The 19,893-nt window shown below is 48.2% G+C and overlaps 1 protein-coding gene across 1 annotated transcript; it reads right to left on the reverse strand.

Annotated features, from left to right (window-relative positions):
* Positions 1-3,442: 3,442 nt before the first annotated feature.
* Ccno (cyclin O) lies at positions 3,443-5,583 on the reverse strand. The gene is made up of 3 exons (XM_032896860.1): positions 5,197-5,583; positions 4,464-4,649; positions 3,443-3,928 (listed from the first exon to the last, which is right to left on the reverse strand). The coding sequence occupies exons 1-3, from the start codon at positions 5,581-5,583 to the stop codon at positions 3,443-3,445; spliced, it is 1,059 nt and encodes a 352-aa protein (XP_032752751.1).
* Positions 5,584-19,893: the final 14,310 nt, after the last annotated feature.

Here is a 19,893-nt window from a genome sequence, read left to right on the forward strand (position 1 = left end):
CCTGGGATGAAGACCCGCACCCAGTGCTGCTGCACCTGTTGGGGCCTGAGACGGGCGACAGCGCGTGGAAGGAGCAGAGGGAGGGCCGGGAGGACAAGGGCTGTGAGGGAGGGGCGGCTCGCGCCTGAGCGCCAGAGGTGGCGCCTTCAGACCCGGACAATCTGCGCGCGGGCGGAGGCGTTAACCAACCTGGCAACCCGGCTTCCCCCGGGAGCTGTGAGCGCGGGGCCCGGGCCCGCGAGCGCCCTTTGGCGCCGCGGCATCTTAGCCGCGCCAGGCGAAGGGGGGCGGGAATAAGGAGAGAGAGAGCAGACGCCACGCGTCCTTAGCCCTCCAGTTTATAGACCGAAGGGTTGGGAAAGGTTAACGATTCTTTGATTTTTCTTCCCACCCTAAAGTCAAGGCATACAGTAAGTGTGGAGTGACAAACGCCAAAGCCAGACTCAGGATTTTGCCCAACAGGTGGGGAAATAAAGGGCTCTCTCAGATCAGCCTCCAGGTTACAGAAACTGCCCTCAAATCTGAACAGTATTTCGGATTTTGCCTACTGCCAAAGTTCTGCTCTGTATTCTAGCCTTGTAACTTTCCCGGCAACGGGAGTGCCTAAGCACATCTTTTTTAAGGATCAAGAAAAGTGACAGTTCTGAAGCAGGAGAATAGCTGTCAGTTCTAAACTAGCTTGCGCTACATACTGGCTCCTAGGCCAATCTGCACTAAAAAGAATGTCTCAGAGAGGAAAAAGAAAAACAATATAAGGTGGGGGGGGGGACATTTACTCCAGTATCTGAAAAATCCTACTGCGAACATTTCCAAATCCCCTAAATTCTGGTGGCTTCACTGTCTCAGCATTTGGCTGTCTTCTTTATAGATGGCCTCTTCTCCTGTCCACCCCAACTTCACCACCCCATGTGCAGTTGCACAGATCTCTTCAAGTCAGTCCTCTCCCTGGAAGAAGCATCTTCCAGATTTTGAGTCTACTAGAAAAAGGCACTTCTCAGAATAGAGCATCTTTGGGTGAGGGGACCTTTTTGGGGACCACCCAGACCAGTTCAATATAAACAAGCATCTGAAATAGGAATTTGTGTGCCTTTCTGCTGGGCACCTTGCTCTTGCCTTATATCTAGTAATATAAGGGGAAGACCTGTCCATGTGCACCCATTAACTGGATTAAGAATCAATATATTCCCAGCAGCGGTGGATGATGCCTGAATAGACTTAGAGACATACATTTACAAGAATTGAGTTGAGGTGCACATATGAGCCTGTGAGGTGTGGTGTGTGTGTGTGTGGGGGAGTTGCTCTGGCTTCCATGTGAGAATGCACAAGGATAGAGATTAGACCCCATCAGAAAATCACCTACCTCAGCAGGGTTATGAAGGTGAGTTGGCTTATATATGTACAGTGGTTGGTGCTTAGACAAATTGGTCCTCCTCCTCTTCTCCTCTTCCTCTTCTCCTTCTCCTTCTCTTCTCCTTCTCCTCCTCCTTCTCCCCCTCCTTCCGTTTCCTCCTCCTCCTCCTCTTCCTTCTTCTGCTTCCTTTTCCTCCTCCTTTTTTTAAAAAAAGTGGCCCTTTTAACTAAACCTGCAGCTTCCCATAGCCTGCCCTGGCTCCGTTCCCTAGTTCTGGAAAATGCCGGAGACAGGCATGGAAGTGTCAGAAGAGGCTGGACTGTTAGACACCAGTGAAGATAAACTACAAAATTGCCTCTCTCCAAAAGGGTCAGACCTCAAGGGCCCCCTTGTTAGGGAGGGCCCCAGATAGTTAGACAGGTGACAAGGTCCTCACTCTCTCCTCCATCACAGAAAAGTCCCTGTCCCAAGGAGAGAGCTCTAGCCAGCTCAGCATATATATCCAGAGAGGAGGGACCCAGGGGACTCACAGTGAGGTCCTCTCTCTGGAGGGACCTACTCCCCACACATTCTGACATTCTAAGCACAGAGGCACAAACTGGGATTTCTTACCTAAAACAGAAAATTTCAATCATACAAATACAAAACTCTTTGAGAAAAATAAAAACTACACTGAATCACACGTCCATGCTAATTAGGTTGTTTTTGTTTTTCCTTCATAACTTCTCTCCTCCTGTCACTGTCACCGTGCAGGGTAGGCTATTGCTTCTTGAGGGTTCTGCTAGGACCTGTGCTTGAGATGTGACTAGGTACGTGACTTTGGTATAGCCACACTGCAACCCTAAGGATGGGGGTCATTATCCCATTTTCAGAGATGAGATGTAGGCCTAAGAACTCCTAGCAAAATAGCTTACTATCCTCCTCACCCTCACCCCAGAAACAAATCTCACTTACACTCAACCCCAACACACACCCAGGTCCACTGTAAGGTTCAGTGGAGTTTGCTGCAGGTAGTGGGGCTGAGGGGCAGGGCCTACAGCTGACTAATGACAATGAGTCTAAAGGTAATGTGACATCCGCAGAGCCACAGCACCCCAGGATGCTTCTGGCTTCTCAACCGAGTTTCCCATCTGTAAAGTGAGTCCTGTAGCAAGGCTTAGAGGCAAAGACAAAACTGAATAGAGTGCTGGCTTTTGGAGTTCAGGGGTAATTGAATGGAGAAAGAAGGCGTTAGAATTTTCAAAAACAAATGGGGGGAGCTTAGCATCAGTGTGGCCAAGACTCATGGATCTCATTGCCTCCAAGTCCTGTGTCCCAGTGTCATCCTCTGGAAAGTACGACAAGACTGCCCCCTAGCATTGGTGAAGGGTAAAATGATTGTCCGACACACGGGATGTTGCAAGCATATAATATTTATTACTGTTATACCAGAGTTACCCTGGGCTCGAGCTGCAGCATAAACTGAACCGTGTTTAACTGCAGAGGAAATGGCCCAGGTTGCAACAGCTATAACAATACTCAAAAACCTTCCAGCATTTCCCGTGTTGCACCAGGGATTGTCTCCTGCTTTGCCCACTGCTAGTACGGCTGCCTGGTCCCCAAAACTTCCCAGCTACACATCAATGAGAGCAGCCACTGCCCTTCCAGACAACACAGACGACTATGACTTCTAACTCTGTCTCATTCTCCTTGGGCCACTGGTATGGAGGAGGGGACTCAGCCTCCTGACTGGAGGGGGTTAAGATACAGACAAGCAACCTTGATTTGTCTGCTTACTGGAACAGTGGCATCTTGCCAGACTATTTTCACAGCGAACTACAGAGTAAAATTGTGGGAGCAAGGAAGAGCCGCAGAAACTGACAACCTCGTGACTGACTTCGCCTGGGAAAGGTGGGCACGCCAACAGCAGCATTTAGACAAGCCAGAACTGTCACCCTGCCCATGTGTACTGCAAAATAAATAAAGATTCCGTTATTGTACACTATTTACAGGTAGGAGACCTGAACTTCGCTTTGGATCAGTACTGCATATTCTCCTGAAGGCACGGAGCAGGGGCCAGGAAAATTTTAAAAGGAGCTCAAGGGCGTGCTTTTATTTCCAACTCTGGGGCAGGCTGCACTTCTCCCAGATGTGGGCAGGCAACATGTGAGTCAGGGAGCTACTGTTGATGGACACGAGCTTCTGCAGTTTGCCCAGGCAGTCTAGCAGTGTCGCCTCTGGGTGCTCTCCCAGGCGAAGGTCCATCAGGCGCTGGTGCCCCAGCATTCGATCAGCCAGCGCCAGGCAGCAGATAGCTAGCAGGGAGGGTGTGTAGGTGGTGAACGCATAATCGGTCAGGCTCAGCTCCGCCACTGCCCGGGCCAAGGTTTGAGCCGCTAAAGCTTCCGTGACCTCAACCTGACCGGCCTCCACGCGCGAATGCGTGAAGTGCTCCAGGAAGAAGTTGATGGTGGGCGCGCCCAAGCTGAAGTGCAGCTTGTGTAGCACGATGCACTCGAGGTTACACAGCTGCTGCCGGGAGAAAGCCCCGCCGCACAGGGCCAGGAGCTGTTTCATGCGAGGTGGGTGCACTTCTACCTGCAACGCAAGAGTGTGCTCAAGTTCTGGACGGGTGGGCTCCCGGGTCCCAAACCCGCCTAGCCTTAAATCCGAGAGAAAACGGAGACTTGAACCCTATACTCCCTTCCACACACGCTTCTCCTTTCCGCGATTCTACCCCTAGACCACACAAGGCTGCTAGTACACCTTCTCTATCTACAGCCCAACTTTAAAGACTGTGGGGGGGGGGAGGGGAGAGGGGAGGGGAGGAGAGGGGAGGGGGAGGGGAGAGGGGAGGGGGAGACAGACAGAGGAGAGTGTATAAAAGTTTTAAAAGCATCTTTTTCAGAGACAAGTGCCCACAAAGCTTTGGGTGGGCTGCCAACTATATCTTTGCGATCCGAAAGGATTGGTACTGTGAGTGGAAAAGAAAATAGGAAATTAGGGCTATGACATGTAAAGACCTTCGAGCATCTGACCAGAGGAGTCAAGCAACCCCACCCTAAACCATGCACGAGTGGAGGAGGAGGGGTTGGCTTCGAACACATCCCACCCTTTCGCCTGGTGGAGGTACCTGCTTGCAAGCGATGAGCAGACAGGTGACCCCGAGCAGCTGGAAGCAGTCTGCAGCTACAGGGGTCGTGAGGAGGAAACGGTCCAGAGTATTCACGGTCAGGCACAGCGACTCGAAAGAGAGGCCGAACTGGCGGTGGACTTGCAGGAGCCAACTGAGCAGCTTACAGCGGGATTCGGCAGTCACCTGCCGGGAGGGAGAGGAAGAGGGTGCTGAAAACACCCGGCCAAGACAATCTAGAGAGCTTCCTCGAATGGAGATAGAGAGGGAAAAGCTAAATGGCTGAAAAATAGGAAACACGTGGGGGGTGCGCGCCTGGCTTAGAACGGGCGTTCGGAAAGGCCCGGGAACGTTTGGGCTCGCGCCTGGTACTGTGCAGAGTATTAGGCGCATTACCCCGTCTAAACCTCTCGGCAAGTCAAAGGGGGGGGGGGAGTTTTTTTAAACAGTGTGCAAGCAAATTTAGGAGTTCCGGATCTAACCTAGCACTGTCGGACTGCATTATAATAAAACTCCTCTACCCAGCCCCATAACTAACAAACTCCGGATATCCACCTCCCCACCCCCAAACTTTCTCCACCTAAATAGGTCAGTGGCCCAATCCTCGAAGGTCCCTTTTGCTCCTACTGAGGGCAGATAATGGGCTGCAACGACTAGGGCACTGCGAAGGGCAGTCAGCAGCCAGGGAGAGAGCGAGCTAGCCTGCGAGAGGCTAGCTCTTGCCAGCGCTCACTTGTGGCTGGCGCGCCAGCGACTCCCGTGGGTGGAAAAGGTTCTCCTGCGCCTTTCGGAAGTCGTAGCAGCTCTGGCCATATTCTCGGAAGGTCTGGAGATCTAGCGCTGTCAAGGGCTGGGCAGAGCTGAGTAGGGAGCTGCAGTCCCGCACCGCAGACACTGCGGGGCTGTCGGCACCGTCCGAGCTGGAACTGGGGGACTCGAAAAGGTCACAGACGCCCGAGTCTCCCGGGAGCGAACACGCGTTCAGCGGCCGCAGCGGCTCCTTCCTCCGGAGGCGCGGGCGTCTGCTCTTCTTCACTGGGGCGCGGAGGTTCTGATGGTTGTCCTGCCTCCCGGCTCCCGAGGCGGGGCTGGCCGGGCTGGCGGGACAAGGGGTCACCATGTTACAATCGAGTAGCCGCCCTAGCGTCTACAACGCCCGGAGCGTCGGCGCGAGGGCTACGAGGAAGATCGGGTCCCGCTGCAGGCGCAGCTCTAAGTACCCGACCTGTGCCTTCCCTCCACCACTCCCCCGGCCTCTCACTGGCTGAGCCCTGAGCGGCCCACGAGCCGCGCTTTCCCCGAGACAGAGCCACTCCCCTCGCGTGCGAGCAACGCGTGGCCCCCCGCGATGGCGCAGGGGGAGGAGGCGTTGCAACAACTCCCGCCTCGCACCCGCCTTCAGCTGCAGGCTCCGCGCGTCCGTCGTCACCCTGGCAACCGCAGCCCGGGTCCTGGCGCCAGCTGCGCGCGCGCTCCGTGGTGGAGCCTGGAGATCGCTGGCCACCAAGGTGAGCCGTGGGCCGGCTGAGCGGTTTAGCTGTGCCCCCCTCCCCCACCCTCCGCAAAAGGGGAAAGGCTGCTCCCGGGAACCTGAACCTTGGTTAGATTGTCTGGCCTGGTGTGATAATCTTTTATGCCAGCCTTCACCCGGGTGGGTCCGCCTTTGAGCTCCGGACCAAGAGGAGGCTAGGTTTCTTTCAGTGACCCATAAAAGAACTGGGAATTCATTTGCAACTGTTTTATTTCATTCCGCTGGCCTAGGGGAGCAGAGCTTTGGCACGCTACTAGCATCTGTTAAACCTGTGGGAGCCCGTCCAGTCAGACAGGTATTTGTGATCAACAGCGTTAGGAACTGCCTCAAATGACCGTCACACAAGTCCATTGCCCTCTGGATACTCCGTCCCGCACTTTTCATCCCAAGCCAAACACGCCGAGGCTGCAGCGATTGAAGGACTTAATGTCACAGGTGGCATTTCTGTGGAATTGCTCACAGCATGTTCTGCTTTGGGTCATTAGCTTCTAACCCTCTGCCTTTCGAGGTTATTCTTGGCGCTCTGGGGAGAATGGAGCAGAATCAAAGGAATGCAGGGTTGGTGGTGGGAGAGAGATAGAATGTGATACCCTTTCCATTCTCAACTGGTTTCCTTCAAACTCGGGTCTTGATCTAAGCTGGTCTCTACCCTGAATCCTCAGGAGGGACTGTAACCCCTTAGGAGAAGGGACCCGGGGGCACACAGGGCGGCTAGCTGACTGCCCTTGTAATCATTTCCCAAAGGCAGGAAAACCTGTACTCTCAGCCCGAACTTTACAGAGGCATTCCAGTGGGTGAGAGATGTTATGGTGCTGTGAAATCTGCACACGTGGCCGTCCTCACTTATTCCAAAGAAAGCTGGAAACTTTTGTAGTCCACGTGCAAATCCTGCCCCTAGAAACTTGCCAGAGAAGCAGGTGAGGGGAAGGGGCTGGATTTCAGAGTCTCGCCTCTGTTTCCATTCTCCGTAATTCTGAAGGGGCTTTGTCCCAGTTTAAATCGCAGCACCTGTGCGACACGGGGTTGCTGAGAATCACCTGAGAGGAGTTTTCAACTTGCAAGTGCCTGGCTTCCTGTCTCCTCTCAGGCTGTTGATGGGTAACGTTATGGGGAGATCACCCAAATCCACAGAAAAGGGGCCACATATCGGACCTCTTCCTAGAAGAATTTTCTGGGTGAGGAGGGAGGATTCAGGAACTCTCTGATTCTGCCTACTGGCCCAGATGTTTCGAAAGAGCACAAGGTACATCACCAGTAGGGGCCAGAATGTTCCTAATTAATGATCTTCAGCAAGGCGTTATTCGGTCTCTTTTTTGTCGTATGAAAAAGGTTATTACTTGCCTTGCGAGTCAAGTAAAATCGATGTGAAATCTTGAAACCTCTCCCCCTCCCACTAATTTTATTTCTTCACTTTACATCCCGATTGCAGCTCCCCCTCCTCCCATTCCCCATCTCACATAGCCCCTCCCCCTCCCTCCCTCTATCTCCTCTGAGAAGAGGGAGGTCCCCTTCTGTACTAACCCACCCTGGCACATCAAGTCACTGCGGGACTGGGCACATCCTCTCCCACTGAGGCCAGACAAAGCAGCCTAGTTAGGGGAACAGAATCCACAAGCAGACAACAGAGTCAGAGACAGCTCCCACGTCAGTTGTTGGGGGACCCTCATGAAGAGAAAGTCCTTCTTGAATGCAAAATAATGGAGTCATATTGAACCTGATTCAGAGGAGTCAAGAATACTGTTATGCTGAGGGGAATTGAAGATTTATCAGTCCATCTGCATGCATTAAGGCTCCCCTGCTGAGAATACTTTGTTTTTCTAAGGATTTTGCCTGTACTTAGTCAATCCCAGCAGACACTGCCTGAGTTTCAGCTTGAGGACTTATTCATTGTTGGCAGAATGCTTGCTGTGTCACCAGCTGTGTCTAACCTGCAAGGAGCTGGTGCTCTGGTGGGATAAACCAAGAACCATTTGTCATTCAATGGTTTTAAAGATAGGGGAGGGGACCAAGATATCAATTTAAATTCAAATGTCAGATAAACAACAAATGTGTTTCTCATAAGGATATCACAAAGATTGTATGAGACATAATCTATAAGGGGAAAATGTCCATCTGAAATCCAAATACTATCCAGAACACTACACTACATGGGACGTCAGACTGTTCTTTATCTGTCATTCAAATTCAACGGGGCATCCATTCGGTGGCCTTACCTGGGTGCCCTGCAACTTCACAGCCTCATTGTTCTGGAAAGAGTACTGAAAAACTGATGGTAAAAACCAAGATAGGGGAGGAAGGTAGGCAGAAGAGAAGGGCTAGGCAGGAGAACTGTAAGTAAAAAAGGCTGTGGGAGGAGCAGGAAGCCGTCCTGGGACATCCACAGATGTGGATAGGGCCTGTCTAATGAAGAATGGCCATTCCAGAGAAGAGGGGGAAAGAAGAAGACAGAAGGTTATAGCTAATTACGTTAAAGCTATGTGCTGAGTACTTTATTCTCTGTGTATATTATACTCCTTCAGTGTTCGCAGCTCCACAGTTCAGCTTCTGGTGTGACAGCCATTCTTATAGAAGAGGTAGGTCATAGGTAGTAAAATGTACAACTAAGACTCAAGATTAGCCTCGCTTCTCCATCCATGCTGAACTGCTTTGTGGTGGTTTGTATATGCTCGGGCCCAGGGAGTGGCACTTTTAGAGGATGTGGCCCTGTTGGAGTAGGTGTGTCACTGTCGGGGCGGACTTTAAGATCCTCATCCTAGCTGCCTGGAAGCCAGTCTTCTCCTAGCAGCCTTCAGATGAAGATGTAGAACTCTCAGCTCCTGCACCATGCCTGCCTGGATGCTGCCATGCTCCCGCCTTGATGATAATGGACTGAACCTCTGAACCTGTAAGCCAGCCCCAATTAAATGTCCTTATAAGAGTTGCCTTGGTCATGGTGTCTGTTCTCAGCAGTGAACCCCAACTGAGACAGGCTTCAGTACCAAGCTTGCCAAAAGCTTTGTGTCTACGTGAGGGACTCACTTGTTACCTGAAGCCACTGAGGAGGGCAGATGTCACTTGTTTAAAATACGACTCTGAGGCTGCAGCTGTAGCTCAGTGGTCAGAACTTGCCTAAAACGTGTGATGCCTTGGGCCCAGCCTCTAAAACTGAAAAAAAAAAAAAAATAACATAAGAAAAGGACAGAAAGGGGCAGTTAGGCACAGTGATTCGTGCAAGACATGATTTGTGAAGAATGGAGTAGAGAGAGAGGAGATTCCAGCTATATTTAGGAGACAGATTAAAGGGGTCTCAGTGTTAGAGGCCTGGAAAAACCAAGGAGCATTCTGAGTCTGGCCTGTGCACCCAGGCAAGGGAGTAGGTAACGGTGAAAATAGAGACCTCCAGAAGTATGGCTACAGTCAAAACGAGCATCCAAGGTTTCCAGCCAAGCCTTTTAGCTCATTCTTAACTACAACACAAATATTACAGGACACACTATTTGTAAAAATGAGTGAGCCTAAGTAACAAAGGGGAGGGGTCTTTTGTTCTCAGTCACTGTTACGTTAAAAACCTCAAGGTTAGACATAGCTCAGCCGTACTTCATGGACGTACTTAACAAAGCAAACCCTGAAGGGAGCCTTTCCAGTCTAAAGTGTCACCCTAGCCATGCAGAGACTGTCAGCGCAGGGAAGGGTTTCCTGTTTGTTTTAGTGCTGGCTGAAAGCTCACTTGTAACTGATTACACCTGGATGTAAGAATGCCATCTGAGAGGCCCCTTCTAAACAGAAGGCTGGAATTTATCCTAGGACCTCCACCTGCTGCTGCTCAGAAGAGGCCCCCTTCTCCAGTACTTGGGGTTTCTGGTGCTTCCTTGTAGACACAGAGCAAAGACTCATAGCCACCTGCGTCTCGGTGGCCAGCATGGCGGCCTTACTGCTGTTTCCCCACCCAAATGGTGGCTTGTGCTTGTTGTTAACTGCTTTTACTAATGCCCTCGCCCATTCATCACATACATCTACGAGTGTCTGTCCTCGTTTTTTCTTCATTAAAGATACATTTTACTACCTTTGTTTATCTGGTGGTGGTGCTGGCCATGATGTGTGTTTGGAGGCCAGAGAACAACGTGAAATAGTCGCTTCTCCCTTTCCACCATGGGGGTCCCAAAGGCTGAATCCAGGCCACAGGGCTTGAGGCAAGGACCTGCACCAATTGAACCATCTCCTCCAAGGAATGTAGCATCGGATAAATAGACCAAATTTCCTACTCTCACAAGTTTCCATTCCGCCCAACACTCGGGAGGCAGAGGCAGGCGGATCTCTGTGAGTTTGAGGTCAGCCTGGTCTATAGAGTTACTTCTAGGACAACCAGGGCTACGCAGAGAAACCCTGTCTTGGAAAACAAAAGAAAAAGACTCAAGCCAAACCAAAACAAAAGTTTTCATTTTGGAGGAGTAGACAAAATGGTTAAATAATATTTAAACATTTAATATTTTAGCTGGTGCAATAAGCTTAGAAGAATAAAGGGGGAAAGAGGAACAGTAGAGCATTGGAATACAGGGGTCTTAAGTTATCCTAAAAATCCTCACTGAACAAATGTCATTGGAGCACAGACCTGACCGAGAGAGTTGGGGAATGGAGCGGGTGTATAGTACGGGGAAAGAGCATTTGCGGTAGAGACCAGTGTAAGCAAAGGCCAGGAGGCAAGCATTAGTCTGGAAGAGAGTTAACAGGAGGGAGAAATGGGAGGTGCAAACAGAGAGGTTCTCACAAGGGCTTCTAAAATAAAAGACGTTATCACAGTTAATTTTGACTTTTTTTTTTTTTCAATAAATGTGATCTCTAGAAACTTTCAAATTACATATGGAGGTCGGTGAGATAGCTCAGCAGATAAAGATGCTTGCTCGCCTTAAAGCCTGAGTTCAGTGCCTGGAACCCATGAAGATGGAGAGAACCAACTACACAAAATTGTCCTTCACCATGCACATGCCACAGCATGTGACCCCCCCAGCCCTGTCACACGCATCATATACATACAATAAGTTCCATTTCTGACTCATGTCATATCTATGAATAGCATTGTTTATAAAATTTAAACCAGACAGAGAATACATAGCAGCTGGTGGAGAGGACACAGAGAGAAATGGAGCCCACTGAAGAGGCTGCTGAAGTAACCCAGGTGGATCAGGCCTTTAATCCCAGGCAGTGGATCTCTGTGAGCTCCAGGACAGCCAGGGCTACACAGGGAAACACTGTTTCAAAAAGCCAAGATAGGTAGTTAGGTAGGTACATAGGCGGGTAGATGGGTAGGTAGGTAGATGGGTAGGTGGGTAGGTGGATAGGTGGTTAGGTGGGTAGGTTGGTAGATAAGTAGATAGGTAGATGGGTAGGTGGGTAGTGGGTAGATAGGTAGGTTGGTAGATAAGTAGATAGGTAGATGGGTAGGTGGGTAGTGGGTAGATAGGTTGGTAGATAAGTAGATAGGTAGATGGGTAGGTGGGTAGTGGGTAGATGGGTAGGTGGGTAGGTGGATAGGTGGATAGGTGGTTAGGTGGGTAGGTGGGTAGGTGGGTAGGTTGGTAGATAAGTAGATAGGTAGATGGGTAGGTGGGTAGTGGGTAGATGGGTAGGTGGGTAGATAGATAATCCAAGTGAAAGCAGATGGAGAGATGGAGTCTTGGACCGGGATAAGGTTTGGAGAAGCAGTGAGAACTGGAGAGAGTCCAGATATATTTTGACCTTGACCGTGCTAACATGTTTTATGTAAAGCCGTAGTCTGTGAACAAAGGATCACCCCAGTTTTCTGGCCTGAGAAATAGAATTCATTGGCATTAGCTGAGATGAGAAAGGATCAGCAGGGAAGCCTATATGAAGATAAGGATTTTGTGTGTGTCTGTCAGGCTGGTGAGGTCTGTTTGTCAAGAACTCACGTGGGGAAGATGAACAGGTATTTGAAGTTGGGGGCTCAAGAGTGAGGCTGGGTCTTGGGAAGAGAGCCTGTGTGTCAGTGAACGAGGGTAAATAGCACCATCATCGCTGGGCAGCAGATTCTGTGCCTGAGTTTCTGCATCCAGTTGTGGATGGGACATGTAAGGTAGCTTTGGGACATGTAAGATAACATGCCTACATATCCTATGGTTTGTTGCTCTCTCTACCTTCTGAAAATTTCTACCCTCAACCCTCACTGAGAAACTGGTGTCACACGCTCCTCAATATTTGTAGTATTTTCTATCTGGTCCAATTCCCCGGGGTTCCAATTTGCCCTGTGAAAGGTCTTTAAGATCAGTTTGTTAATGTCTCTGGGACTGGGGGCCTCTGTTAGGGTTTAAATCTCAGTTCATGCCCAAACAGAGCACACCAAGCCAACATGGTTCCACGTGGAGAGGTTTAATGAGAAAAGAAGAGTAGAGGAGAGGAAAGGCCGGCCATGGGCACATGGAGGGAGGTGGGGAGTGGGGCTGGGAGGGGGGAGTAGAGAGAAGGGACAGGGAGGGAAGAGCAGGGAAGAACAAAGAGCAAGCAAGAGGAAGAGGAGGGGCAAGTAGCCCCCTTTATTGTCAGGCACAGCCGGCTGTTGCCAGGCAACTGTGGGGCAGAGTGTACCTGTCTGCTCCCAGGTAGCTGTGGGGGTGGAACTTAGGCAGAATACCAAGCTTCTGTTTCTTTCTTTCTTTTTTTAAAAAAAGATTTATTTATTTATTATACATAAGAACAGTCTAGCTGTCTTCAGACACACCAGAAGAGGGCATGGGGTCTCATTACAGATGATTGTGAGCCACCATGTGGTTGTTGGGATTTGAACTCAGGACCTCTGGAAGAGCAGTCAGTGCTCTTAACCACTGAGCCATCTCTCCAGCCCCCCGGGGCCTCTGTTTCTTATCAAACCACCATGGATTAAAGCTGGATTTCAACAGCAATAGAAACTACAGAAAACCTACAAACTCGTAGAAACTGAACATCTCTCTACTGACTCTCTCCTGTCAAGGCAGAAAGAAACAAATTAGACTCCGTAGAATTCAATAGAAACAACGCACAAGATACCCAAACTTATGGGACACAATGAAAGCAGTGCTAAAAGAAAAGTTCATTGTACTAAGCACCCTCATAAGGAAATCAGAACTCCTAGCAACTTACCAACACACTTGAAAGCTCTAGAACAAAAAGAAGCAAATACACACAGGAGGAGTAGACAGGAGGAAATAAATTCAGGGCTGAAATAAAAAGAACAAAACAACAACAAAAAGAAACAAAGAGAATGATACAAAGAATCAGTGAAACTAAGAGTTGCTTCTTTGAGAACAATCAACCAGATAGACAAACCCCATAGTCCTAACTAAAAGTCAGAGAGAGAATATCCAAAGTAACAAAACGAGAAATGAAAAAGAAAATCCGAAGAATCGTTAGCTCATGCTTCAAACCCTGTACTCTACAAAACTGGAAAACCTGGAAGAAGAGAACAAATTTCCTGATGGATGTCAGGAGACATCTAGGAAAGACTAAGGACAGCAGGTGACCTTCCAGGAGGTGGCCCACCTTTTTGCATGGCCTAAGGTGGGTGAGCTCTGAGCAGCAAGGTCCCAAGAGACTTCATCTCAGGATGGCTTCTTGAAGCTCATACGCCTTTCCTGTCTTACATAGCCTAAGGATTCCTGGGCATCAGCCCACCCTATTGAGCAGATTTTTTTGCAGATCAACATAAAGATGAACTTTCCTGAATTAGCACTGTTTAGATGAATTAATGATTTTATAGAATTCCTGATTTGATTCAAACACTCTTAGGGAGAAGGTTTCAAGAGGTGGTTTTAGTTATTTTGCTAGAAAGGTGTAATAAAGTTAGAATCAAGAACAGGCTGCATAATGGGAAATACAGTGAGTGTTTGTAATTACATTTAAAAGAGAAATAGGCTTGGAACAAATCTGTGTTCAAGGAAATACATTCAGGAGCAAGGATAAAAGCCACAGGTGTGCACTAATGTAAGGCAAGGCTATGTAAGAACTGTTGCTTTGAACTTCTATATAATGAGCTTACAGTATGCAATATTGCTTTGAACTTGTTATTGATATCTTTCTGAAACTCCCCGTTTTGTGTAACATTTTATCTGTGAAGTAATTTTCTGAAGAACTTTTGTCTAAGAAGGTATAAAAAGGCCAGAGAGAAGAAATAAAGTGATGGCTGGGGTGGGGGAGGTCAGCCTCATCCATCCATCCATCCATCCACCCACCCAACCACCCATTCATCCATCCATCCATCCATCCCTCCCTCCATCCAAATGTATGGGTACTGCCATTTTCCACTTTAACCAGTGTGTGTGTGTCCACATGAGTGACATTTTTCCTTTTTCTCTCTGCTTCAAAAAGAATTAACAAGGCTTGCTGGCCTAGAGAGAGCTTCTGGCTGACTGGCCAGAGAAAGCACTAGCAATAAATTCTTTTATGTAATTTCCCCACTGCTAAACATAATGTGTTAATTGACAGATATTAGCACTTATTAAGGCACAATAAAGAGTTAATAACGAGTTAAGTTTCCCTACGCTTAATGAAGCACAGAACAATAATTAAATGATATTAATATTAAATGATAAATAATTTAAATAGACCTATAACCCCTAGGGAAATAGAAGCAATCATAAGTCTTCCAACCAAAAAATAGACCAGGGCCAGATGATTTTAGCACAAAATTCTACCAGACTCTCTTTTTTTCTTTTTCTTTTTTAAAGATTTATTTATTTATTTAATGTATATGAGTACGCTGTATCTGTCTTCAGACACACCAGAAGAGGGTATCATATCCCATGACAGATGGTTGTGAGCCACCATGTGGTTGCTGGGATTTGAACTCTGGAAGAGCAGTCAGTGCTCTTAACCACTGAGCCATCTCTCCAGCCCCTTCTACCAGACTTTCAAAGAAGAGCTAATAACAGTACTCCTCCAGTTATTCCACAAAAAGAAACACAAGGAACATTGCCAAATTCATTTTGAGACCAGTCCCCCTGATACCCAAACCACACAAACACTCAACAAAGCAAGAGGATTACAAACCGGTCTCCCTCGTGAACATTGATGCAACGAAATACGTGCAGGTACGCTTTATACAGGGAACAAGGGGATATTTGATTAGTAAGAAGGAGCCAAAGATTTGGGGGATTTCCCCCTCCAGTTTGGGACTCCAGCTTAAGACAGCGTTCCACCCTCCTCTTACCCAGATCAAGGGTGGGGATTAAAGTGGGGGCATTGATTGTACCTTCTTTTGGCAAACAAACCCAGTGAATTGCCGCCAACCTTAGACAACCTTGCTGGACCCTTAGGAAATCTTTAAACTCAGTTGGATACCACTGAAAATTATATTTACTTATGAATCTTTTCTTTTACAGTGCTTAGGCTCCAAATCTCAGTGGTATTTAAAGTACTTAAAGTCGGACAAGTTTTGCTGGTATTTGGTAAACAGAGGGCAGGGTTCTGAGGTTTTGTTTTGTTTTTTCTCTCCCTTCAGCCCATTTTGTAAATCCAGACATTTGACTTCCACGTCTCAAGGTCCACCTGAAGAGAAAGTTTTCTTTTACTGCCTTCCTGGTGTCTTGCCAATGCCCAGGTCAGGAAGGGTTCAGTACGCACTCTCAAGAGCACGGCTTCCCTTCCAGAGTAGATATGTTCTCTCTCCCACCCACTTGTGGCGATCTGCTGGGCACAGGCAGTACAGAGCAATGGCTCGAAGCTTCCAGGTCGAAGTGCTTGGGTACAAGCTGAAGCCACCGGCCTTGACCCTTTCAGCAAATTACACAGCCTCACTGATCTTCAGTTTCCTTAGTGGTTGACAACAAAAGGGCGGTATTCAGAAGCCCCCGAGACTGCCAAGGATTAAATAGGATGTCCTCTGCTTCTGACGTGTGCACCAGAACCAGTGTCTGCCATAGGTATGTGAGTGTCTAGCTAAGGTAGAATGTCTGTGTCTTTTTGCCACCAAGGATGTATCATGGTAAATATTTAACATCAATCAGGAGTTTCCCTCTTTCCTTTTTTTTTTAAGGCTTCATTTTATCTTTTTTTTTTTTTTTAAAGGTTTATTTATTTTATGTGAGTACACTGTCGCTGTCTTCAGACACACCAGCAGAGGGCATCAGATCCCATTACAGATGGTTGTGAGTCACCATGTGGTTGCTGGGAATTGAACTCAGGACCTCTGGAAGAGCAGTCAGTGCTCTTAATCACTGAGCCATGTCTCCAGCCCCCAATCAGGAGTTTCTACCCCACCTTAGATCATTTAGTTACCAGATAAAAGAGACACAACCTTTATATTTATAATAAGCCTTAATATCACCAGAGGTGGGTAGATATCAACCTTCTAAGTTATTTTGTCTGCTTCCCTGTCAATAACCCTGAGATATGACTTTCCATGTTACATGGGCCTCTCCTGGGCCTCTCTTCCTCCCTGGCTGGCCCATCCTCATGGCCCAGTTCTCACGATCCCTTACCCTATGGTGTCTTCTTCCTCTCTCTTCACACTTCTCTCTCTTCTCCCTCATGTTCTTCCTCAGACTCCAAGCCCAGGAACGGAAACTGTGACTACCTCTCTTCTGCCCGGCTATAGGCTGTAGGCGTCTTTATGCAACCAATCATTTGAAACTAAGGAACAAGGTTACATAGCATCGCTTGGGGCAACCAGACCTTGGGTGGGGGGGACAGTAGTTAGCATTATAATATATTACAGCAGACCAAACCTCAACAAGGATGGCAGAGAAAAATACTTTTTCTTTTTCTTTTTTTTTCAGTTTGTGGGGGGTGTTTGGTTTTTTTTGGTATGTTCTTGTGATGTCTAAGCTTGTTGTCAACTTGCACCTGGAGTTAATAACTAAAGCCCAAGCAGCTGGGTGGACCTGTGAGCACTTTTTGATTGGACTATTTGAGTTTGGAAGGCACCCAGAGTCTGGTCCACCAGAAGGGACATAGAAGGAGGAATCGTTTGTGTTTCGCCTGCTTGCTCTCACTGGTGAGTTCATCAGGATCCTGGTCCTGAGCCATTGATAGACCCGCTTCTTCAAGATCCCAACCTAGAATCGGCAGGTCGCTCGGACTTCCTGCAACTCCAGTAGCAGACTGGGGCTACAGACACATCCAGTCTTGTGACCTGAACAACTACAGATTGCACTCTTTTCCAGCAGGAGATAAGTCATTATTGGACTACTCAGACCACAGCCTGTAAGCCACGCTAACAAATCCCTTTATACGCATATACATATCCATGTATGTACATGGATATATATAAATTAAATGTTATATATTTTAAATATCTATCTATCTATCTATCTATCTATCTATCTATCTATCTATCTATCTATCTATCCCCCATCAGTTATGTTCCTTTGGAAAAAATGGACACAAACTGGCCTGAGTTTAGAACCTCAAAGCCCGCCCCATGGACATACTTCCTCCAGAACAAAAGCCATACCTACTAATCTTTCCCAAATAGTCACCAACTTGGGAACAAGTATTTAAATGCCTGAGACGTATGGGGGCAGTTTCATTTAAACCAATATATTGCTCTTCCAAAGGACATGAGTTCAGTTTCCAGCACCCATGTCTGAGAGCTCACTACAACCTGCCACTCAGGTTTCAGAAGATGAAGTGTCCTCTTATTAACCTCCATGTATGCTGGTACACACACATGCACACACACACACACACACACACACACACACACACACACACACACACACACACATGCATGCACACACACACACACACACACACACACACACACACACACACACGAATTTTTATAAGAGTGCCTAATCTTGCTGGGAGGTTGTGGCACACAGGTTTAAACCTAGCATAGCACTTAAGAGGCAGAGGCAGGGGGATCTCTGAGTTAGAGGCCAGCCTGGAGTATAGAGCAAGTTCCAGGATGGCCAGGGATATACAGATTAAACCCTGTCTCAAAAACTAAACCAAACCAAACAAACAAAATGAAAACAAAAACAAACAAACAAAAAAAGCCCACAGAGACAGAGACAGAGACAGAGAGAAAGAGAGCGAGAGAGAGCGAGAGAGAGCGAGAGAGAGAGAGAGAGAGAGAGAGAGAGAGTGATCGAGCGCCTGGTCCTCACAGGGAGAGAGCTCTCATGGCTCTTTACCTTTTAAAGCCTCACCACACTGGGCATTTGGCAGGAGACTACAGCAAATAAAGAACACGGAGAAGCATTTGGCTGTGAGACAAGCTTTGCTTTTGTTTCAGCACCCAGGGTTTCAGCTCTGTCCAGCCTTCATGAAGCTTTCTGTAGGGTGGTCACACAAAGACAAGCTAAGAGGACTATGGCCCGGAGTGCCACGGGACAGGCTGCAGTATTAACTGGTCAGGAGCAGCAGAGTGGAAAGGTAGCATCTTGTGCAAGACTTCTAGTGGACAGTAACCAGGTGGGCAACTGTGGGAACTGTACCTGTAGGACAACCGCACAGTGCAAAGTTCCCGGGGCCTCAGGAGGCCCTGCAAATGGAGAAACAACAGAGGTCACTGTGATTGGAACAGAAGCGAGGTGGGGCAGGAGGCAGCAGGCAGAGCCAGAGAGGCAGTGGAGTCAGCTCATAGAGGATAACATTGTTATTATCAACGCTCCCTGTGTCCGTCAGCTTATACGATTGTACCTCACTGCAACCTTTAATCATTGTCTTGACCAGATGAGTAGGCAGAAGTGTTGCTTTACTTTTTAGGTTTGAGAACAAGATCAGCTAGATTCAAAAGTTAACTTTCCATAGGTGAAATATGCAGGACTCAAATCCAAGTCCACGATTCCAGCGTGCTGTGTGCCTTCTGTGCTGTTCTACACCCTTTCCCCCTTCAAGACAGGGTTTCTCTGTATAGCCCTGGTTGTCCGGAAACTTCCTCTGTAGACCAAGTTGGCCTCAAATTCATAGGTTTGCCTGCCTCGGCCTCCTGACTGCTGGGATTAAAATGCATCACCACTGTCCAGCTCCATTCTGTGTCCTTAAATGCCAAGGAGAGCCAAAGGAAAGGCCCTGCCTATTCTTTAACCAATGCCATGAGAGGAGAGCCATGGGAAGGGGACAGAATCCCCTGAGGATGAAGAGCCCACAGTGCTGGCTGTCTTTTCTTGTGATCAACCTTCCAGGGCTATGGTGCACAAGACAAGCAGGATCCCTTAACCCAGGATATTCCAAGAGGTAAAAACTAACTGAGAACCAGGAGCGGCATGAAAATGAGCAAGGCTTCGCGAGGCCAGAGGAAGCATGAAGTTATTTGGAGAAGGATGGTCACAGTCTGCCCTTGACCATGAAGCTGCCACTGCTTCAGAGGACATCATCTCCCTCTGAGAGCACCAGGACTGGGTAGCTAAGTTTATCTTGGCCGAGAAGTGAAAAATTTTGTCAATCGGGCAGCCTGGCCAGAGATGAAGGGAAGGGTTCAGAAAACAGTTGGTCCCAGAAGCTAGGGTAGTGGTGTCTTTGTTCTTAAGGCATGACTGACAGCCTGCTGCAGACAGCAGCTTGTCTGTGCACCCTTCCTCAGAAGCAGCAGCTCTGAGACAAAGAATTCCAGGAAACCTATAAAACACCTGCTAGTAGCATGCATGGGTCTGGCTGCCCTGGTTGTCCTTTCCTGCTTTTATAACATTTAGAGCACCTACTAAGTACCAAGCATGGCTCTATCTTTTACAGTAGTGTAGAAATACAGCTGCCCTGACCACGTGAAGGAGAAGAGGAGATGCTGACAGCAAAATCCAATCGCAACAGAGCAGCTGTGGAGAGCCACTTGCATCCTAAGCTTTGGAGATGTAACACCTCAGGATGTGACAGCCTTTAAGTGTATTAGCTGTGGAGTTGCTGGAGGGGAACATCATCCAGGAACATGCCTCCTGGTGTCTTTGGAGACTGAGGAACTCTGGTTTACTCCATAGTCTCTCCAGTATTTGCATA

This window comes from Rattus rattus, chromosome 3 (assembly GCF_011064425.1).
Source record: "Rattus rattus isolate New Zealand chromosome 3, Rrattus_CSIRO_v1, whole genome shotgun sequence".
Lineage (NCBI taxonomy): Eukaryota > Metazoa > Chordata > Mammalia > Rodentia > Muridae > Rattus > Rattus rattus.